Raw genomic sequence first — 22,159 nt, 5'->3', positions numbered from 1 at the left:
TAATCAAAATAGCCTGGCACTGGCATAAAAACAGGCACATGGACCAATGGAACAGAACAGAGAGTCCAGAAATAAACCCAAGTCTCTATGGTCAATTAATATTTGACAAAGGAGGCAGCAACATAAAATGGAGTAAAGATGGTCTCTTCAACAAATGGTGTTGGGAGAACTGGACAGCTATGTGCAAAGAAATGAAATTAGAGCACCAACTTACACCTTATACAAAAGTAAATTTGAGGTGGATTAAAGACTTAAATATAAACTGTGACACCATTAAAGTCCTACAGGAGAATGTAGATAGGAAAATCTCAGATGTTTCATGCAGAAACTTTTTTACTAACATGTCCCCTAGAGCAAGGGACATAAAGGAAAGAATAAACAAATGGGACCTCATCAAAATAAAAAGCTTTGCATGGCTAAAGAAAACAGTATAAAAATAAAAAGAGAACCAACTGTATGGGAAAACATATTTGCCAATGATACCTCAGATAAGGGTTTTATGTCCAAAATATATAAAGAACTTACACGACTCCACTCTAAGAAGACAAGCAACCCAATTAAAAAATGGGCAAAGGACTTGAACAGACACTTCTACAAGGAGGACATACAGAAGATCCAAAGACACATGAAACAATGTCCAATATCGCTAGCTATCAGAGAGATGCAAATTAAAGCCACAGTGAGATACCACTTCCACACCAGTCAGAATGGTCATCATAAACAAAGCAACAAACAACAAGTGTTGGAGAGGTTGTGGAGAAAAGGGGACCCTAGTGCACTGTTGGTGGGACTGCAGACTGGTACAACCACTATGGAAAGCAGTATGGAACTTCCTCAGAAAACTAAAAACTTGATCTACCTTTTGACCCAGCAATTCCACTGCTGGGACTCTATCCTAAGAATACTAAAACACCAATTCAAAAGAACCTATGCATCCCAATGTGCATAGCAGCACAATTTACAATAGCTAAGTGCTGGAAGCAACCTAGATGCCCACCAGTAAATGAATGGATCAAAAAACTGTGGTACATTTACACAATGGAATTCTATGCAGCAGAAAGAAAGAAGGAGATCCTACCCTTTGCAACAGCTTGGATGGAGCTGCAAAGCATTATGCTAAGTGAAATAAGCCAGGTGGTGAAAGACAAATACCATATGATCTCACCTTTAACAGAACCTAATCAACAAAACAAAGAAACAAGCAAAATATAACCAAAGACACTGAAATAGAGGACAGACTGACAGTGACCAGAGGGGAGAGAAGAGGGAATTTCAGGGGAGAATGGGAAGGGGTTATAGGAACAAATTTAAAGGACACATGGACAAAAACTAGGGGGAGGGTGGTAATGGGAGGCAAGTGGGGAGGGAAGGGTGGGAGGGCTGGAATGGGAGTAAAAGGGAGAAAACTGTACTTGAACAATGATTAAAATAAAAAAAAATTAAAAAACTACAAATCAATATCTCAGAAACATAGATGTAAAATTTTTAATAATATATTAGAAAATTGAATCCAATAATACATAAACAGTTTAAGACATTTTGAATAAGAGTTGAAAATAGCCAAAATGCAAATTTTGGCTTACCATTTTAAAAGATATAAGTATAATAAACCATATTAATATAATGAAAGACAAAAGTACAGTATCATAGAGAAAAGATATTTAAAAAATTCTAATATTCATTCCTGATTAAATACACTATGCTTCCTGACACAATCAAAGGATAACAACAAAGTTAAAAAAAAAATAATCAGAACTGACAGAAAATCGAACTATATGGAAGCTCAACAACCAAGGAGTTAAAGAAGAAAAATTCATCCAGACCAGAAGGAAGAGCAGAGAGAAGCAGCCAGGTGCTGCAAGGCAGTAGCTGGAGAACCTGGGGTGTCAAGGTGGAGGCTGGCAGATAGGGCGAGGCAGCAGCTTGGACTGGGCAGTCTCACATTTACGTGTAGATAAACCCGGAGAAACAAGTGGGGAGCAATCATACTACCCAACTTAGGGCTTCAGTACAGGGAAATAAAGCTTCAAAGCTTCTGACTGAAAATGCTTGTGGGGATTGGGTCCCACAGTGGGAGAAACTCCAAGCCTCACAGGAGAATTTGTTGGAGAGACCCACAGGGTCCTAGAATGTACACAAGCCAACCCACCTGGGGAATCAGCACCAGAAGGGCCCACTTTGCTTGTGGGTAGCTGGTGAAGTGAATGAAATCTGGAAGAGAGTGGAGCAAGCTCCATTGTTCCCTCTTGAATCCCTTCCCCGCATACAGCATCACAATGCAGCAACATGGGTTGCCCCACTCTGGTGAACACCTAAGATTCTGCCCCTTACTACTAACAGGCACACAGAGACAAAAAAAAAAAAAAAAAAAAAAAAAAAGAATGGCCCAAATGAAAAAAGTTTGAAGCTCCAGAAAAAATACAACTAAGTGATGAAGAGATAGTCAACCTGCCAGATGCAAAGTTCAAAATATTGGTTATCAGGATGCTCACAGAATTAGCTGACTATGGTCACAAAATAGAGGAGAAAGTGAAGGCTATGCAAAGTGAAGTAAAGGAAAATGTACAGGGAACTCACAGTGACAAGAAGAAAACTGGGACTCAAATCAACAGTTTGGAAGAGAAGGAAGAAAGAAATATTCAACCAGAACAGAGAAACAACAATTCAAAAAAATGAGGAGAGGCTTAGGAATCTCCAGGACATCTTTAAACATTCCAACATCCGAATCATATGGGGTGCCAGAAGGAGAAAAGGAAGAGTAAGAAATTGAAAACTTATTTGAAAAAAATGAAGGAGACCTTTCCCAGTCTGACAAAGGAAATAGACTTCTAGGAAGTCAGGAAGCTCATAGAGCCTCAAAGAAGGTGGACCCAAGGAGGACCACACCAAGGCACATTATAATTACATTACTCAAGATTAAAGATAAGGAGAAAATCTTAAAAGCAGCTATAGAAAAGGAGACAGTTACCTACAAAGGAGTCCCATTAGACTATCAGCTGATTTCTCAAAAGAAACTGGTCAGGCAGCAAGGGGTTAGAAAGAAATATTCAAAGTCATGAAAGGCAAGGACCCACATCTGACATTACTCTATCCAGCAAAACTATCATTTAGAATGGAAGGGCAGACAAACTGCTTCCCAGGTAAGGTCAAGCTAAAGGAGTTCATCATCATTAAGCCCTTATTATATGAAATATTGAAGGGAATTATCTAAGAAAAAGAAGATAAAAATATGAACAGTAAAATGACAACAAACTCACAGCTATTAACAACCAAACCTATGGGGTGGGGGGAGAAACTAAGCAAACAACTAGAACAAAAACAGAATCACAGAAATGGAGATCTCCAGGAAGGTTATCAGTGGGGGAGAGAAAGGCGGAGGGAGGAGGGGAAGGTACAGAGAATAAGTAGCATAAATGGTAGGTAGAAAATAGACAGGGTGAGGTTAAGAATAGTATAAAAAATGTAGAAGCCAAAGAACTTATATGTACAATCCATGGACATGAACTAAAGGGGGAAAATGCAGGTGGGAGGGGGTGTGCAAGGTAGGAGAGGAATAAAGGGGAGAAAATGGGGAAACTGTAACAGCATAATCAATAAAATATATTTAAAAAGAAGAAAACTCTTAACAAACTAGTAATAGATATTTCTTATATGATAAAGGGCATCTTTGAAAAACATCCAGTTATCATACTTTATATTTAAATATTAAATGTTTTCCTGATAAAATTAGAAACAAAGTGTGAATTTCCATTCTCAATAATTATATTCTACATTGCATTAGAGAATCTCACAGAGCCACAGCCAATTTAAAACAAAAATAAAGTATATTTATATTGGAAAAAATATAAAATATATTTTCTACAGACAACATGATAATCTATGCTTCCTAGAAATTAGAAATTATTTTGTAAGGTTACAGAACACCAATCATTACATGCACACACACATACTCACACACATATGTGTGAGTATGTGTGTGTATATATAAAACTATATATATATAATTTTTAAAAGATTTTATTTACTTATTTTTAGAGAAAAGGGAAGGAAGACAGAAAGAGAGGGAGAGAGACATCAATGTGTGGTTGCCTCTCATGTGGCCCCTACTGGGGTGGCCTGCAACCCAAGTATGTGCCCTGACTGGGAATCGAACTGGTGACCCTTTGGTTTGCAGCCCATGCTTAATCCACTGAGCTACACCTGCTGAGTATACAATATATACATGATATTATATATATATATATATATATATATATATGTAACACTTTTATCAACATACTAGCAAATAAAAATTAGAAATTTAAGAAACAATATAGTTTTATAGCATTAGAAATTATGAATAATTGGATACAATATACACAAAGTTTATCTATACACTAAAATCTACATACTGTTTGTGGAAGAAATTAAAGACCTAAAAACATGAAAGGATATGACATGTTAATGAATCTTAAGACTAAATAATGGTAATATGTCAACTTTACTCAAATTTTGTTACTGATTCAACAAAATTTCAATAAAAATTCAAATATCCTTTAAAAATCACACATTGGACATTTCATTTTATTCATGCAAAAAGAGTAAGAGCCTAGAGTAGCCAAAATAATTTTAGATAATAATTACATAATTAGGAGTCTTGCACTACTGATGTTCTGATATTATAAAGTTATAATAATACAGCCAATGTGTTATCATTGTCAAAATATATAAATGTAACCAATTAAACAGAATGGAATGCCCACAAATCAGTCCACAAGACCATTATCAATTCTATGTTTTGATAAAAGCATGAAATGATTCAGTAAATAAAAACAGTATATTCAAAAATGGCACTGGAACAATTAAATATTTATTTTAAAATATTTTTCATTAATACATCCCTTTTAAAACAATACTCCAGATTTCTGGTCAAGATGGTGGTTTAGGAAAATGTGGTACTCTAATTCTCCCAGGTCAAAATTACAAGTAAACTGCAGAGCAACTATCATTCAGAATCACCTGAAATCTAGCTGAACAGAAGTCCTACAATTAAGGATATAAAAAAATAGATACATCAAGACAGTAGGAGGGGCAGAGATGCAGAACAAGCTGTTTTTATACTCATGTGTGGCAGATAAAAATTGGAAGGTATATCTTGGCTTTGAAGGTCCTCCCTAAGAAGTGAAGAGTCTCAGATCCACATCAGAACCCCTAGCCCAGGGTTCAAGTGCTGGGAAGAGAAGTTCCTATAACTTCTGACTGTAAAAACCATCTAAGATTGAGGCTGAATGAACTGGGGTGCTTTGGAGTCCCAGGTGTTCCTCCTGTTAAAGGGACAGCACAAACTTACAGTGCGGCCTCTCTTGGGCACATCCAAGCTGGCAGAAATAGGAGCCATATGCAGATCACTCTGTAGCTAATGCTGGGTAGCCCCCGACAGAGGACAGGAGGCAGCCAAACTTGGCCTGAACCTCCTAGGGAGGCCCCAGGGTTTTACATGTTTGGTGGACAACTGTAGACCACCTTGAAGCACCATCCAACCACTTTCATGAACAACATATGCAAGGAGTGGATTAATTGGGCACCAGAGCCCTGCTGACATTAGTCAGCCCCTACATAGATGATCCTCCAGAGAGGTCTCAGTCAGTTTTTGCAATAAATCTGCCAGGGGTTAAATTCCTGCCACCAATGAAAAATAGCAATCAAGGCTCAACTACAACAGGCAGGTGTACATACCACACACAAGAGGCACACCTGGAATGCCTAGCTCTTATGCTTCAGGAGGCTGTGCCCCTGGAACCCATAAGACACCTACTATATAAGGCCACTTTACTAAGTCCAGGAGACATAACAGCTTTACCTAATACACAGAAACAAACAGAGGGGTTGCCTAAATTAGGAAACAAAGAAATATGCCCCAAATGGAAAAACAGAAAATAAATCCAGAAAAAGATTAAACAAAATGGAGACAGCAATATAAAGACACCCAATAAACATAAGTAAAGAATAGATGAAGTTAATAAAAAGTTCAATGAAGAGATAGGAAACATTAAACCAAAGATAGAAAAGATTACAAAAATGCAATAAGAAATGAAGAATACATTAGCTGAAAAGAATACATTACAGGGACTCAACAGATGATCAGATCAAAGATTTGGAACATAGAAATCAGAAAACACACAAACAGAACATAAAAAAAAAGATTCCAAAAATAAAAAAATAAAAATAGTATAAGGAACTTCTGGGACAACTCAGCATACCAACATTTGTATCATATGGGTGCCAGAAGAAGAAAGAAAACAAAAAATTTAAAACTACATGAAAATAATAGCAGGAGACACCCTTAACCTAATGAAGGAGACAGACATACAAGTCCAGGCCATGTGGTGAGTCACAAATACAATGAACCCAAAGAGGACCAATCCAAGACACATTGTAATTAAAATGCCAAAGGCAAAGAAAGAAACTTAAATGCAGCAAGAGAAAAGCAGTTAATTACTTACATGGGAACTCCCATCAGATGGTCAGCTGATTTCTCAACAGAATTTTTTCAGGCCAGAGGTGATAGGCAAGAACACTTAAAGAGATGAAAAGCAAGGACCTATGGCCAAGATATTCCACTCAGCAAAGCTATCATTTTGAATCAGAAGACAGATAAAGAGCTTCCCAGACAAGAAAAAGCTGAAGAAGTTCATCACCACCAAACCTAAGTATTACAAAAAATGTTAATTTAAGGGTCTATTTTAAGAAGAAAAAAACATTCCAAAAATGTATGTAATAAAGTGTCAATAAATATGTATCTATCAACAATAATGTTAAATGAATTGAATTAAATGTTTCAGTCAAAAAATATAAGGAGGACAAAAGGGTAACAAAACAAGTCCTTTAGATATGGGGTCTAAAAGAGATTCACTTCTGATGAAAAGACACATACCAACTGAAAGAAGCAAATGAAAAAAGATATTTCATGAAAATGAAAACAAACAAACAAATGCTTGGATAGCAATAGTTACATTGAACAAAATAAACTTTAAAACAAAGGCTATATAACAAGATACAAAGAAGGACCCAGAAATTTCACTTCTTGGTATTTATACAAAGAAATATATTAAATCAAAATATTAAATCAAAAACATATATACATCCATATGTTCACCACAGTATTATTTACAATAGTCAAGCTATGGAAGCAACCTAAGTGTCCATCAATAGATGAATTTATAAAGAAGTGGAACCTACTTACTGTACAATGGAATATGATTCAGCCATAAAAAAGAATGAAGTCTTGCCACCTGCAACAACATGAATGAACCTGGATAGTATTTTGCTGAGTGAAGTGAGTCAGACAGATGAAGACAAATGCCATATGATTTCACTTATATGTGGAATCTAACAAACAAAACAAACAATTAGAACACTCACAGACTCACAGATGCAGAGAGCATTTTGATGGTGGCCAGATGAGAGGGCAGTTGGGAGGATGACTGAAAAAATGGAAGGGATTTAGAGGTACAAATTGGTAATTATAGAACAGTCAGGGGAATACAAGTATAGCATAGGGAAAATAATAGTAAATAATACTGTATGATCTATTCACGGTGTCATATGGGTACTAGGTTTTCAGGGTTGATCACTTAGTAAGTTATATAATGTCTAACATTGGGCTACATATCTGAAACTAACATATTGTATGTTAATTATAACTTAAAATTATTTTAAGGAAAATAAATAAATAAGTAAAACCACTTCAAATGGATCATAATCCTAAAATAGAAATTTGTAAAATAACCTAGTATAGAACACAGTTGAAGATCTATTGTGGGATATACAAAGATTTTTTAAATAAAAGTGGCAAAAGTATAATTTATTAAAATATGATAAATTAGACTGGGACAACATATTTGAACAATCACTTCAGAATACAAAATAAACAGATGGAACATAATCATATAAAATGATATCTAATGTAATTAAAATCCTGACCCTACTAAGAACTCTCTTTACACTGCTGGTGTGAATGTCATATGATAAAACTCTCTAGAAAGTAGTTTTTCATTTTCTTAAAATGTAGAAAACACCTCCATATTAGCCAGCTATAGTATTTTAGACAAAAGAAATAAAAGAATGTGTCAGTACAAAGACTTGTCCATATATTTATACTAGTTTTATCTGTAATGCACTACAATTTAAAATAGAACAAACATAGATTAATATGTGAATGGATGTACAAATGGTAGTATTGTCATCAATGAAATACTACTCAGTAATAATGAGTGATGAAGAATTAATGCATATAGTAACATGTAGAAAACTAAAAATCATCATTCTGTGTCATAAGTCGGACAACAAAATCGTACACATTGTATGATTCCACTTATATAACACTCTGAAAAATACAAACAATTCTGTAGTGCCAGAAAGCAGTCTGGGGATGGGGTCAGGGTGAGATGGAGGGGGATCAAGATTCTGCAACTCTTGTGGTGTACAGGTTATCTTCTCTTAGGATGGATTTTACACCTTCTCAAGAGGAATGTGACAGAATCTAAATGCCATTAAAAGACCAAGAAAAGTAATTAATGTTAAGTCTTGAGGATATTTATATGTGAACATTTCTTCATGAGGCAAGTGCTACAGATGAAGTTGCTGCTTTTGCTAGAAAGGAAAGTTCATGGAAATTGGGGCTTTATCTTTTTAGCCTTAACTGTACCTGCACAAATGTTCCCGCCCCATTATTCTGTATCCTATTTCTTCCACATCAATGCCTTTACCTTGATATAAAAGACTATATTCAGTATGTACTACTTCTACCTAATCATATGCCTACTATCTATCTATCTATCTATCTATCATCAATCATCATTCAATATATTAAGCTATTGATCTATATGTGTGTTAGTTATTTTGTACATATAAAAAAGAGAAGTTTGTTTCATGTTATATGTTTCTCCCTCAGGATTTTGATTTTTTTTTTTGTTTAGTAAGCAAAACAAATGAGAATAATGACAGCTTTTTCAATAACAAAGCAATGTACAAACACACACACACACACATGTACACAGAGCATCTCACCTTTTAAACAACTCTCTTCCAAGATTTCTAAATGTACTTTATTTTATCTTAATTGTAGTAACTAATGCACTAATAACTAATGTAGTAACTAATATCTGTGCATGATTGTGTATGGGCTCTTCTAGCTCAATTGTAGAATACATTTTTATAATTCTGTCTTTTTACTTTGCTACTCTGCTACTAACCCTCTCTAAAAATAAATAAATAAAATCCTTTTAAAAAAGAATATTATAAAATAGAAGCATAGTAATTTTGAGATTGAATGACATTGAATAATAAAATTATATAGGTTTTAAGTGCACAATTCTATGACACAATATCTGGGTATTGATTGCATTGTATCCACCACCAAAAGTCAAACCTTTTTTTGTCACTGTATATTTAACTCCCTAACCTCTTTACTACTTCCTACCCTTTCTCCAGTAAGCACTATACTATTGTATTTTTATTACTAAGTAATATGACATTATGGAAATATGACTTGGAGTGCTTGCCATTCACCTATTGATGGAATTTGAGTTGTTTCTTATTTAGCATAGAGCTGCTCTCTATGTTAGCATAGAGAGCTGCTATGAATATTCATGAACAAATCTTTTTATGGACATGTTTTCATTTCTTAGGAGTAGAATGGCTAGATTATATGGTACATGTACACTTAAATTTTTAAATAACTGCCAGACTGTCTTCCAAAATGATTGTGTCATTTTACATCGCCACCTGCTATGTATAATAACTCAAATTCCTCTTCATCAATAGTTAGTATGGACAGTTATAATTAGCCACACGGTCCAGTGTGACATTATCATTTAATAAACTTTCTTGGACAATCTTTCATATCAGTACCAAGATTCCATACCAGAAACAAGAGAGCCATCTCATTCTTTCTGTTTGTTTGTTTTATTTTTTATTGCATTTTCCATTACCATTTAGTCCTCTTATCCTCCCACCCCCACAGTCACCACACTGTTACCCATGTCCATGAGGCCTCTTTCCTTTTTGCTCAATCTATCTAACCCTTCCCTTCCCCCACTCTTAGCTATCATCCTGCTCTCTGTGAGTCTGTCTGTATTTTCCTTGTTACTTCAGTTTGTTAATTATATTCCACATGAGTGAAATCATATGATATTTGTCTTACTCTGACTGGCTTATTTCACTTAGAGTCATTTCATCCTTTCAATGTCTGCATAGTGCCCAACTGATTGGATATTTAGGTTGTTTCAGACTCTTTTTTTCTTTTTTAAAATTATTTTATTGTGGTTTAATTACAGTTGTTTGTATTTTCTCCCCACCCTTCCTCCCACCTCCTCCAAACCCACCTCCCTCCTTTGCTTCCACCCTCCCCCTTGGTTTTGTCCATGTGTCCTTTGTTTCTTTTCATCATGCTCAAGGGTTAGCTCTGTTCTTAAAAGTTTCATAGGAACTTGAGGCTATCATCTTTTCCTCAGTCTTTCTGCAGTATTTATTTTTTGGAGCTTCTCATTCTAAACTCTATGTCTTATGGTAGCTTTCATATGTTTTCCCCTTTTAAGTTTGCCACATTCTGATGATATTATCAGATATATGACTTCTAATTATGTATTTTCTTCATCTTAACCTATTTTTTAGTAGGTTAACTATTTTCATTTTAAATAAACACTTTTTTATTTTTGAACTTCTGTTTGGTTCTTTTGGAGGTGTACATTTTTGACAATATGTCCACTTCTTGACTTACAATTTATATTCCTTTTTTGCTATCTATAAGAGGGTCATTTTTATTTTATTATTTTATTTTATTTTTATTTTACTGTATGTTTTCATTACCATTTAGCCTCCTTATAACACTTCCCCACCACCCCGTCTCTGTTGTCCAAATTCATGAGTCATTTTTCCTTTTTGCTTAATTCCTCTCTCCCCTGCTACCCACATAACTGTCATCCTTCTCTCTCTGAGTCTCTATTTTGCTTATCAATTCAGTTTGTTCAATAGTTTCTAAATATGAGTGAAATCATGTGGTATTTGTCTTTCTCTTGACTGGCTTATTTCACTTAGCATATATTTTATACAACAAGTCTGAAGGGAGGCAGGAGAGGTAACAGCGGAAGGAAGGGGAAGGAACTAGTCAAAGAGTATGTATGAACTACACATGGACAACAGAGAGGGGATTGACTGTGGGACAGAGGGATGGTCTGGGTGGAGGGGAGCAGAAGGGAAAAATGTGGGACCACTATAATAGAATAAATAATAATTTAAAAAATAAGAAAAAAGTCATAAAACAAAATAAGATAAAACAATTTTGGATCGTTCTTTAATCTTCACATTATGTTTTTTTTCTTACAATGGTTTTTTCCTCATATAGTTTATAATACTTGATTACAATCTCTTCTTTGGTGAACGTAGTTTTACTGAACGTCTTGTATATTCTGGACTGTGGGAGTATCCCTAGAGAGCTGCTCTGTGGTGCTGACCACTCCCAGACAGTAGTGAATTTCTTCAGTTTCAGAGTCCTTTTTGTTTTTTGTTTTAATTTCACTGGTTGTGGTTTCCATAACCCATGAAGTTGCACAATTCAAAATCAAATACCTCAGTAAGTTGGAGACTTCTGTTCCAATGTATCTTGGGTGACACCTTGTTTTTCCATTTTGAGAACTAGAGCTTTCAGGGGGCTTGATTTTCATTGTATAACACTTAAAAACATGTCATAATATTTAATCATAAGCATACATACCCACATATATGTGATATAAGATTCAGATAATTTTACATGAAAAATTAAGTTAGCCCCCTGTCTGGCATAGCTCAGTGGATTGAGCACAGGCTGGGAACCAAGGTGTCCTAGGTTCGATTCCCGGCTAGGGTACATTCCTGGGTTGCAGGCCATAACCCCCAGCAACGCACATTGATGTTTCTCCTCTCTCTCTCTCTCTCTCTCTCTCTCTCTCTCTCTCTCTCTCCCCCCTCCCCCTTCCCTCCCTAAAAATAAATAAATAAAATGTTTAAAAAAAGTGTCATTAAAAAATTAAGTTAGGAAGAAATTTGAGGTGAAAGCAACAATGTGGTTTAGTCCAAGATAAGAGTTTTGTTTGAATGGTAATCTGGATGAGAAATAAAATTACATGTGTTTTTAGATTTTTACTCTTTAATATGGCTCAGATTTTATTAAGGAACAATATTAAGGAATAATATTTTATTATTATTCTGCTTTCCTAATTTACTGGTATAACACTCTGAAGGTTATGGATATATATGAATGTTGAACTCACTATGTTTCCTGATAATCTTTATATACTTGATAAAAAGTAGTAAGGGAAAAATCTGTTAACTCTTCCTTTTGTAATTTAAAATGACAGGAAGAATTCATTTTAATTTAAAAATTATGAAATTCTAAGAAATTTCAAATTGAATTTCAGTGATAACATCACAAAATTTGGTAAACAAAAGGCCATGAATACTGATGCCGACTTATGCTTATTATATATTTGTGTTAAAATAGTAAACATTTATTATCATTATTTATTTTATATGTAAATTGTTTTCAGATTCTTATTTACTTCAGTCAGTATTATTCAAAACCTAAATAAATACAGAAGTGGCAAGAAATATTACAAGTCACTAAAATAAATATATAGGAAGTGTTAAATGTAGTTTCCATTATAAATAAATATAGCTGTGGGGTTACCAGGGTTGTGAAACATTCATAGTATTATAAATTATACTAATTATTAATTCTTCACATGTTGAGTTAAAAAAGTCAAGGAAGGGTGATAACGCAGATATTAGTCATTTTTCAAAAATGTTTATTATTTATATTTTTTCAGGACTCCCAAAATAGGTAGATCTATGTTTTTATATAGCCAACAATAAAACAACCATGTCTACTGATGTATATTACAACTTTCTCCCACAGCTGATGCATCTTTCTATTTGAATGACTTCTGTTAACAAATTTTCCCTCTTGAAAATTGAGGTTGTTGTCAAGAGTAAGTTTACGCCTTTCAGTTGCAGTTCCACCATCACACAAACGATATACCAATAAAACAAGTCAAAGCACTGGGCTTTCACTTACTTTTTTATATCAAATTAATAATTTTAGTGTGTTTATGAAAATATCACAAAAGTTAATTTTGGCATAATAAAGTTGTAAGGAGAATTAGCTATTTTTTCTATAATTATTTTATTCTACAATCAATTATTAGTCTTATAGGGCAACTAAATTCGTTGCTTGATTAATCAGACATTATTTTTATTCTATGCATTTATACTCATTTGAAATAGTCAGAAAAAATTTAAAATCCTTTTTAACTTTTAGATTATTTATGTATATTATTTGAAAAGATAATACAGTAAAACTATGTCATATAAATTGCTCTATGTCATGTATTCATATTTAACAATGTATATAAATAAATATAATTTGTGTAAAAATAGTATTTACAAAATATGAATGAAATCTAATAAACTATGTATTTTCCTGAAGATAGCTAATAATAATATCAATTATTTCCATATACAAATTAAATTCAATCAAGATTATCCTTAATAATAAATACAATTAAATAAATATATAATTTGACTTTCCAAGTATTTTTCCATCTTACCTGCTGGTTTACAGGGAAATTTCTGTTGATTTTTTTAATCTGCAATGATAAATAAATTTAAAAAGTAAGAACAAAGATAAGGTGACACAAAATTTCCCAAATTTTATGAGAGACAAGTTTTGTCAGTAAACATATATTGACATAGTAAAATCATTGCATATAAGACAGCAATTATGAAAGAAAATAATTTTTACTACCAAAATTATTTCAAATTTCATATGTAAACTTCTCTAATGAATGTTATGATACCACTTCAGGAGAAGCAAAGAGATCATTTGTATAGTAACTCATATATAAAAAAGAAAAAGGAAGCTTTGTTGTTATATAATTATCTACCAAGAACATAGAGAGTAATATCCTACAGTTTATTTTTCACTTTGAAATCATATTGTTTTCAATTTGCTTTAACACTCAAGAGAATACAGGAAATAGAATATTCAAACATTAAAGTATATGTGTCAAAATATTTTCAGTAAGGATCCCAAACGAAATATAACATTTATTTTCAGACACCTTAATGAGTAACTTTTTATAAGAATTTAATATAAATCCTGAAAGAAAAAAATGTTTTGTTGTAACTTATACAAAAAAACTCTAAAAAACAAATAAAATGAATATGAAATTCAGATAAATGTCCTTATGCTATGCAAAGTCATTGTTCAGAATTTTAGAATTTAAAACCAGATAAAATTTTTCATTGTTTTTCTAGAGAAACAAATAATGCTAACTCTGTATGGCATAATCTTACATCAGCCTAATGAAGCCTATTTTTGTTTATAAATTGTTTTATTGAAATATTTTATTCTTGCCCTGGCTGGAGTAGCTCAGTGGATTGAGCATGGGCTGTGAACCAAGGTGTTGACTCCCATCCAGGGTACCTGCCTGGGTTGCAGGCCATAACCCCCAGCAACCCGGCATTGATATTTCTCTCTCTTTCTATGTCTCCCTCCCCTCCCTCTCTAAAAATAAATAAATAAAATCTTTTAAAAAAGAAATATTTTATTCTTTCCTTTTAAAATTTTAGTTTCCTTGTCTTACTGAATTTAATGAAGTCACAGGGAAATTAATGGACATGGTGGACAAAGTTGGAAAATCATCAAATGGCTCACCAATAAGGTCAGACTTACTGGCAAGATATTTCTCTTTTAAACATAAAAGAAAATAAAATTTGAGAAGATTTATGTGATTTCAGTAAGTTTGTATACAAAATTATGCCTCTCTCACATTGTTATAATCACTTCAAAATAGTTTTTCTCTGATAAAGAATCAGCTAAGAAAATCTCTAAAACTACTGGTGCCATCAGCTATAACAAAGATAGTTTGGAGATGTAGACAGAGAGAGCAAATCCCTAAACATTTTTAATCAATTAAAAAGCCTTTACTGAATACTATGTGGAATTATGCTTTTTGCCAGATCATATTATTTGTTATACAAATTTAACTTTATAAATTTATGAAAACATTTTATGTGGACCCTTGTCTTTAAGTGTACACTGTCTAGCTTTACAGCTTTTCATTTTCACATAAAAAACAGTTTGAATAATATATTTTGGAAGGCTGAAAAATCAGCTACATATATAAGCACTGCATTATAGAAAGTAGTGGTTGAAGGAAAATACATATGAATCACAGAAATCTTGTTCTACTAACCCACCCTCAATAGCTTCTGTGGAATTGACATGCTTTCTCCAGTACTGGTTCAATTTAATTCCCCCTTAGAGTATTTACTAGATGAGCAGTTTTATTTATCTGTGTACATATGTCATTTTCTATTTTCTATTGTTTTTGTTATAGTTTTCCTAAGTATAACCTGACTACACTCATAAATCACGTTAGTAATGTGTGAATCTTACCATTTTGTCCTTTTAGTAAATTTATTGTATACTATTCTATTATAAATAAAACATAGGCTATATTTCCCACCACTTCTCAAAATAGCCAAAAATGTAGGAGCACGATAGATGGACAAAAATAAGAACATAAGGAAGGTAAATGAAGAAAATATTAATGATGAGACAGTTAGAATGACATAGTATTTCCTTCAAACAATTAGAATAAAATCTTTTTTTTAAAAATGTTATTAAAATGTTTGAAAATCATGCAATGAGCTTTAGAAATTAGTCCTAGGTAGTTTTCCTAACATGCAACAAATACAATAAAAATAAAACAAAAAAATAATAATAAGCCAGTTAATGAAGAATTATTCTTCCAATTTTAAATATTTTCGGAAATGTAAATTTTAAATGAACTCTATATAGAAAATATTAGAAGTCATTTTTTAAAATTACTTGTGTAATAATAATAAATACTATCAATAAAATAGCTTATTTTATAACAATGATGATATAGATTTATTCTTTAAAATAAATCTTTATGTCATATGATTAAGGTAATGTTTAATTTATATGTAAGAAAATATTAAACTATAAATAATATTCAGGGGTAGGCAAAAATAGATTTATAGTTGTGAGTACATGAAACAGTTTATTTTTACATTATGTATTAAACATTATATTATTTTCCAAGTGTACAACCATAAACCTATTTTTTCTCACCCCTGTATTTTTGGTAATGAAATTCAGTTATAGAACAAAGTATTCAATATTGCCTAATTTTGACAACAATGTTATTTCTAAATAATGGAAATTCTAAATTATCTGCACCACTTTTAGATTGCTTTTCAAATAAGAAAAAATAAAATTTGCCCAAAAGACATTTAATGTTAATCTTATTAGAAGCCAATGCTAATTTTATGTTATCAGAACCAATCACTTGTGGTATCAGAAGCTGAAATATAATCTATAACAAAGCCAGTGTCTGAACTTGAAGCCTTGTAGTGATACAAGGACATAACTTCTGTCCACATCACACCAATTATTTATAGAACATGATTACTGAAGTTGTTATCCCTAATGCTGTAGAAGAAACAGAATATGATTTAGACTGGGATTGCCTAACACATTCTACAAGAAGAGTACTGACATAAACTATTACAGAGTAAAATACACTTACATAAAGGAGATTCATGTTAAGACTTTTAGTCCAAAATAGAAAGATAAATCCATATATTATATATTCATCTCCACTTAATTTCTTGCAAGATACTTCTCCTAAACTTCAGAAGCAGACATTATCTTATTTCCAAGGCACAGGTTACAGTGCTTCATGTAGCAGACACGTAGAGATTTTCAATTCCACAGTTATGTCCCTGAGCCTATGTCTGCAAATACAAAACCCTCTTTCACAAACATTGGTTCCAGGCTGCAGAGACGCAGGATAGTTCTTCCAAGCACCCTGGGTCTTCTGGGGTTGATACAGACATGACCAATGGGTAGATCCATTCCACTACTCATCAAAGTTGGTGGCCGTCAACAAGACAGAGTACTGCTTTACCTGAAGAGGGATCTCACTGTTTTACAGCTATACAGCTGAAGGAAATTCCAGGTCACCAATGAGTCTTCTTCCATATGCACACTAATGCCATTATCTTTTTATCACCAAAGTAAACTTTGGTACTTAAGTTTCTTTCCAGACTACATTTAAAATATAACTTTGAGGGCCGCAGTTGTTCAGTCTCCTTGAATAAAAGCGTGACCTGTTTTCTCCTGGGGGGGGAGCAAAAGTTAAATATGATGGGGAACCCCCCAAAACCAGACTATCTTCTGGAGGGTGGTCCCCTTGTAGTATAGGCTTCTCCTGTTAGGTGAGTGAGTGTTGTTTTAGGAACTCATCTGTATCAGTGTACCATATAGTGTTGTTGTAAGAGGCTGCAGTCAGCTTCAGTGAAATTTATTTTTAAAACTCTTTCAACAGATTTGCCCATTTGATGATGAAGGATTTATGCACACACCTGGCCACACAATGCTCAGTATCCAACAGTTTTTGACCCAAAACAGCATGACCCCTGAGCCACACCTTTCCTATTCATTCAATTTTGCCCTTAGAGACTTGTTTGTTGTTTCCCCAGATGAAAATAGTCCTGGAAGGAAAATGTTTTGTCAACGTGGAAGAGGTGAAAAACAAACAAACAAACAAACAATGAGTAGAAGCACTGACTTCAATGAGTTCAAAATCAATGAGTTCAAAAACTGTTTTAAGCAGTAGAAAAATGTCTTGATAAATGTATTGCATCAAATGGTGAGTATTTGAAGGTGACTGAAGTTTAAACAGATAAGAATAAATAGACAATTTTTATAAATAAATTCTGTTTTGTTTTGGGTTCCCCCTCATAGTTGCTGTTACCTAAAACCACAATGATACAACCTTGGAGACTATGTAACTACATTGTATCTTTAGTTTATTATTTAATTTAATTTATGCCTTCTGGAGTTTTCATGGCCTTTTATGTCAACCCTTAGAGGATAGATCCTGTCTCCTTGTTCTGTAGCAATTAATTTCATCAGTGCTCAGAAAGCCTTTCGTAACACATTTACACATAATAAATGTTCAAAAGTTGAAGAACATATATATTCTGCACTCAAATGGGATGATTTAGTAAAATATAAATCTGTCTGTTAGAAATATTCCACATTTCCCTACATTATATATCAATTTTGAATTGTAAATTGCCAAAACTTGCTGAATATTTTTAATCTAGTGTTGATTCAAGCTGAGAATGTGGGATACAATTAAAACCCACTGACAATATAAAAGGATATAATTTACATTGTGTAATTTTTCAGAAATCTCTCACAGAAAACAAAGTATACTTCAGTCCATACTCATAAGAAATGATGAGAAGGAAGGAAGGAAGGAAGGAAGGAAGGAAGGAAGGAAGGAAGGAAGGAAGGAAGGAAGGAAGGAAGGAAAAAGCCAAGGCAGAAGAGTTGCAAATAATTTACGTAGTTACCTACTTTGAGGATAAGTATAAAATTAGAATATCTTGTGTTACTTTAAAGACATTTATTTCAAAAAAATAGACAGAAATATTTTATTTTTTCTATCTTTTTAAAACATATTTTATTTATTATGCTATTATAGTTGTCCGATTCCCCCTGCCTTTATTCCCTTCTACTCTGTACCACCTCCTCCCACCCACACCCTCCCCTTAGTTCATGTTAATTGGTCATCCATATAAGTTCTTTGGCTCCTCCATACTATTCTTAACCTTTCCCTGTCTATTTTGTACCTACCGTTTATGCTTCTTATTCCCTGTACCTTTTCCCCCAGCCATGCCATCCCTCCCTGAAGATAACCCTCCATGTGCTCTCCATTTCTGTGATTCTCTTCCTGTTATTTGCTTTTTTTTTTAGGTTCAGTTGTTGATATTTGTGAGTTTTTTGTTATTTTAGTGTTTGTGTTTTTGACCTTATACTACTTGGATAAATCCTTTTAACATATAATTAACTATAATTTATTGAAAGGACACCATGTTTTATGCTGTCAATGTTTTTGCATGAGAAAAATTAATAGAAATACAAAACTAATGAATATCATTAATAATGTATATTTTGGAAAAATGGGAGTAGTTGGTACTAAAACCTGGCATATTTTATTAGACCAAAATGCAGCAGCATTCATGACAAATTTCAATATATACATAGTAGTACCCCCCAAAATGAACGTATCTTCTGGAGGACAGAACCCTTGTAGCATAGGCTTCTCCTGCTAGGTGAATGTTCTAGGGACCCATTTGTGTCAGTGTACCAGTTGGAGTTGTGAGAGGCTGCATTCAGCTTCAATGAATTTTTTTTTGAATTTTCAACACATTTGCCCATTTCATATTGGTGAGTTATGAGTGCACCTGCCCACACAATGCTGTGCATTCATCAGTTTCCAACCAAAAAAGGCATGATCCCCAGGTCCCACCATCCTTATTCACCGGATCTTGCACCAAGCAAGTTTTTTGTCTTCCCCCAGATGGAACATGTCCCCAAAGGAAAATGCTTTGCTGACATAGAAGAGGTGAAACAAACAATGGCTGATGCAATAAAAGGCATCAAAATTGAAGAGCTCAAAAACTGTTCTGAGTAATGGAAAAAACATCTCAATGAGTGCATTGCATCAAATGGAGAGTACTTTTAAGGTGACTAAAGTGTAAATGTCTAAGAATAAACAAATAATTTTTATAAAGATTTTCTGGGGCCCTGGCTGGCGTAGCTCAGTGGATTGAGCGCGGGCTGGGAACCAAAGTGTCCCAGGTTCGATTCCCAGCCAGGGTACATTCCTGGGTTGCAGGCCATAACCCCCAGCAACCACACATTGATGTTTCTCTCTCTCTCTCTCTCTCTCTCTCTCCCCCTCTCCCTCCCTCCTGTCCCTCTCTAAAAATAAAATAAATAAAATTAAAAAAAAAAAAGATTTTCTGGGGGTTTTGGGGTCTCTCCTCATAAATTTTTGACATTTATGTTAAATTGTAATGATAGAACTAAACACAAAACCATATTTAAGCCAAATACAGTTTATGAAAACATATCTATGGGGTGGCTATATTAAGAGGAAAAATAATATTATAAGTCATATATACAAGGTTTGTTCAGAAGGTATCCAGCCATGTAATATGAAAAACAGAGTCACTTATTTAAGAAGATACAAAGTACAAGAAACATTGTACATAGAAAAATTAATGATGCCTCAGTCCCCTTTCAAAGAGGGCACTGCTGGGACCTCACATAAGATTTCCCAATAACCATCGTCTGCCCTGTTGTATTTCCCTGAATCTCATCAACAGTCCAAAATCTCTTCCTTTTCAGAGGTGATTTCCATTTGGGGAAAGCCAGAAGTTGCAGGGTGCCAAATCTGGGCTATAGGGGGGCCGAGTAATCACTGGGTATCAAATCACCTGGGTAATTTGATGTTTTGCCAAAATACTCTGCATGAGCAGGTGAGTAGTTATGATGAAGCTGCTAATCATCAATTGCCCATAGCTTCAGTCTTATGAATCATCCAAATAGTTTCCATAGAGCAATGTTCAAGCCTAATGCAAAATTTGATGCAGATTCGTTGTTCTACTTGCTCAGTAATTTTGAATGTAATGGTCACACAGTACACATGCTCACTCAGTAGCCTCTACCACACCCACTGACTAGTCATCATTGTTCACACATTTGTATTCCAGTCCCATTCTCCTTGGCTGCCAAGTTATGTTGAAGTTGTGCACACCGTTCTCACTATATTAACAATGACTGGACTTTTTCCAGACAGACCTCATATATGCAAAAATATTTTTAAGTGTAACCCCAATGTTTTAAAAGAATGTTAAAAATATAAATGGTGGGAGGGGGGCTGGACTGGGAGTAAAAAGGAGAAAACTGTATTTGAACAATGATTAAAATAAAATTAAAAAATATATATATATAGTAAAATAAGAAAATAATCCTTTTTAAATCATGTTAAATCAACATTTATTTCAACTTAACAAATACCATAATTTAATTAAACATGTATAATTTATTTGACAAAAGAATATAAGAATTGCCTTTATCAGTATTATTTAATAATGACATTAAAAATTTTAGCCAAGATGATATACGGTGGAAAATAGCCAAACCTTACATATGTAAGGTGTGACTGTCAGAAAGGGCAGATACATGTGAAGTTAACAGAAAATAATCAACCGTATCATAAATATGCAAGACATTTAGATGAAAAATGACTTAGAGATTTCAAGGTGTTCAAATACTGAGTATATATATATATATGTAAATCAATAATCTTTTTATGTTTGAAAAAAGGAAGATACAGAAATAGAATTAAGTACTTTTTAATCACTCTAGTAAAAATACAATTCATAACAATTAACCTGATATGTAATATATAGATCCACTTCAGAATATCAAATTTCTTCCAAATTCAAATATATGGTGATGTTATTCTAGTGTGACTCTTTTTATATCTTTATTGGTCAAGAATAAATAATTAAATATAACTAATGGTATTAAAAACAGTGTTTTACCCCTACAAAACTAAATGTGCCAGTGGCTTTTAATAGAAAAATAATTATTGTGCCCTGGCTGGTGTGGCTCAGTGGAGAGAGTGCTTCCTTGTGAACCAAAGGGTCACTGTTTAGATTCCCTGTCAGGGCACATGGCTGGGTTGTGGGCCAGGTCCCCAGGGGAGCAAGTGAGAGGCAACCTCACATTGATGTTTCTCCCTCTCTCTCTCTCTCTCTCTCTCTCTCCCTTTGTTCTCCTCTCTGTAAAAAAAATATGTAAATAAAAATATTTAAAGAAAAGGAAAAAGAATTATTAAATTTATAATGTATATTAAATTGATTATAGATGTTGCATTTTAAACTTAAATAGAGAACACTTGAAAAACTCCTAATGAAGTACATCAAGGGGTGTCAAACTCATTTTCACTGGGGGCCACATCAGCCTTGTGGTTGCCTTCAAAGGGTCAAATATAATTTTAGGACTGTATAAATGTAACTACTCCTTAACAGTTAAGTGAGAACTCAGTACTGCTGGAGGGTAGAAACTGGGTGCTAGCTGAATAAAACAAGGTGGAGGTCTACATTTGGCCTATGAGCCTTGTGTTTGTCACCTGTGCAGTACATATTTAATGCACACATACTTGAGACATAAAAAATATATGTA

At 33.6% G+C, this 22,159-nt stretch overlaps 1 protein-coding gene and 1 long non-coding RNA gene across 3 annotated transcripts in view; one reads left to right on the top strand and one right to left on the bottom strand.

Moving 5' to 3' along the window:
* Nucleotides 1-22,159, bottom strand: part of SNTG1 (syntrophin gamma 1) — a 795,508-nt gene that overhangs the window by 188,319 nt on the left and 585,030 nt on the right. For both annotated transcript variants that reach the window (XM_028518478.2, XM_028518479.2), the window contains one exon: nt 13,623-13,661. In XM_028518478.2, coding sequence (XP_028374279.1) covers nt 13,623-13,661 — 39 coding nt within the window. The remainder of the gene's footprint in view (nt 1-13,622; nt 13,662-22,159) is intronic.
* Nucleotides 3,963-20,616, top strand: LOC118501675. Its single transcript, XR_004904309.1, has 3 exons — nt 3,963-3,974; nt 5,059-5,061; nt 20,451-20,616. It is a non-coding gene; the product is annotated as an uncharacterized LOC118501675 (long non-coding RNA).

The sequence above is a fragment of the Phyllostomus discolor genome, chromosome 7 (genome assembly GCF_004126475.2).
Source record: "Phyllostomus discolor isolate MPI-MPIP mPhyDis1 chromosome 7, mPhyDis1.pri.v3, whole genome shotgun sequence".
Lineage (NCBI taxonomy): Eukaryota > Metazoa > Chordata > Mammalia > Chiroptera > Phyllostomidae > Phyllostomus > Phyllostomus discolor.
This window is presented reverse-complemented; position numbering and strand designations above follow the sequence as displayed.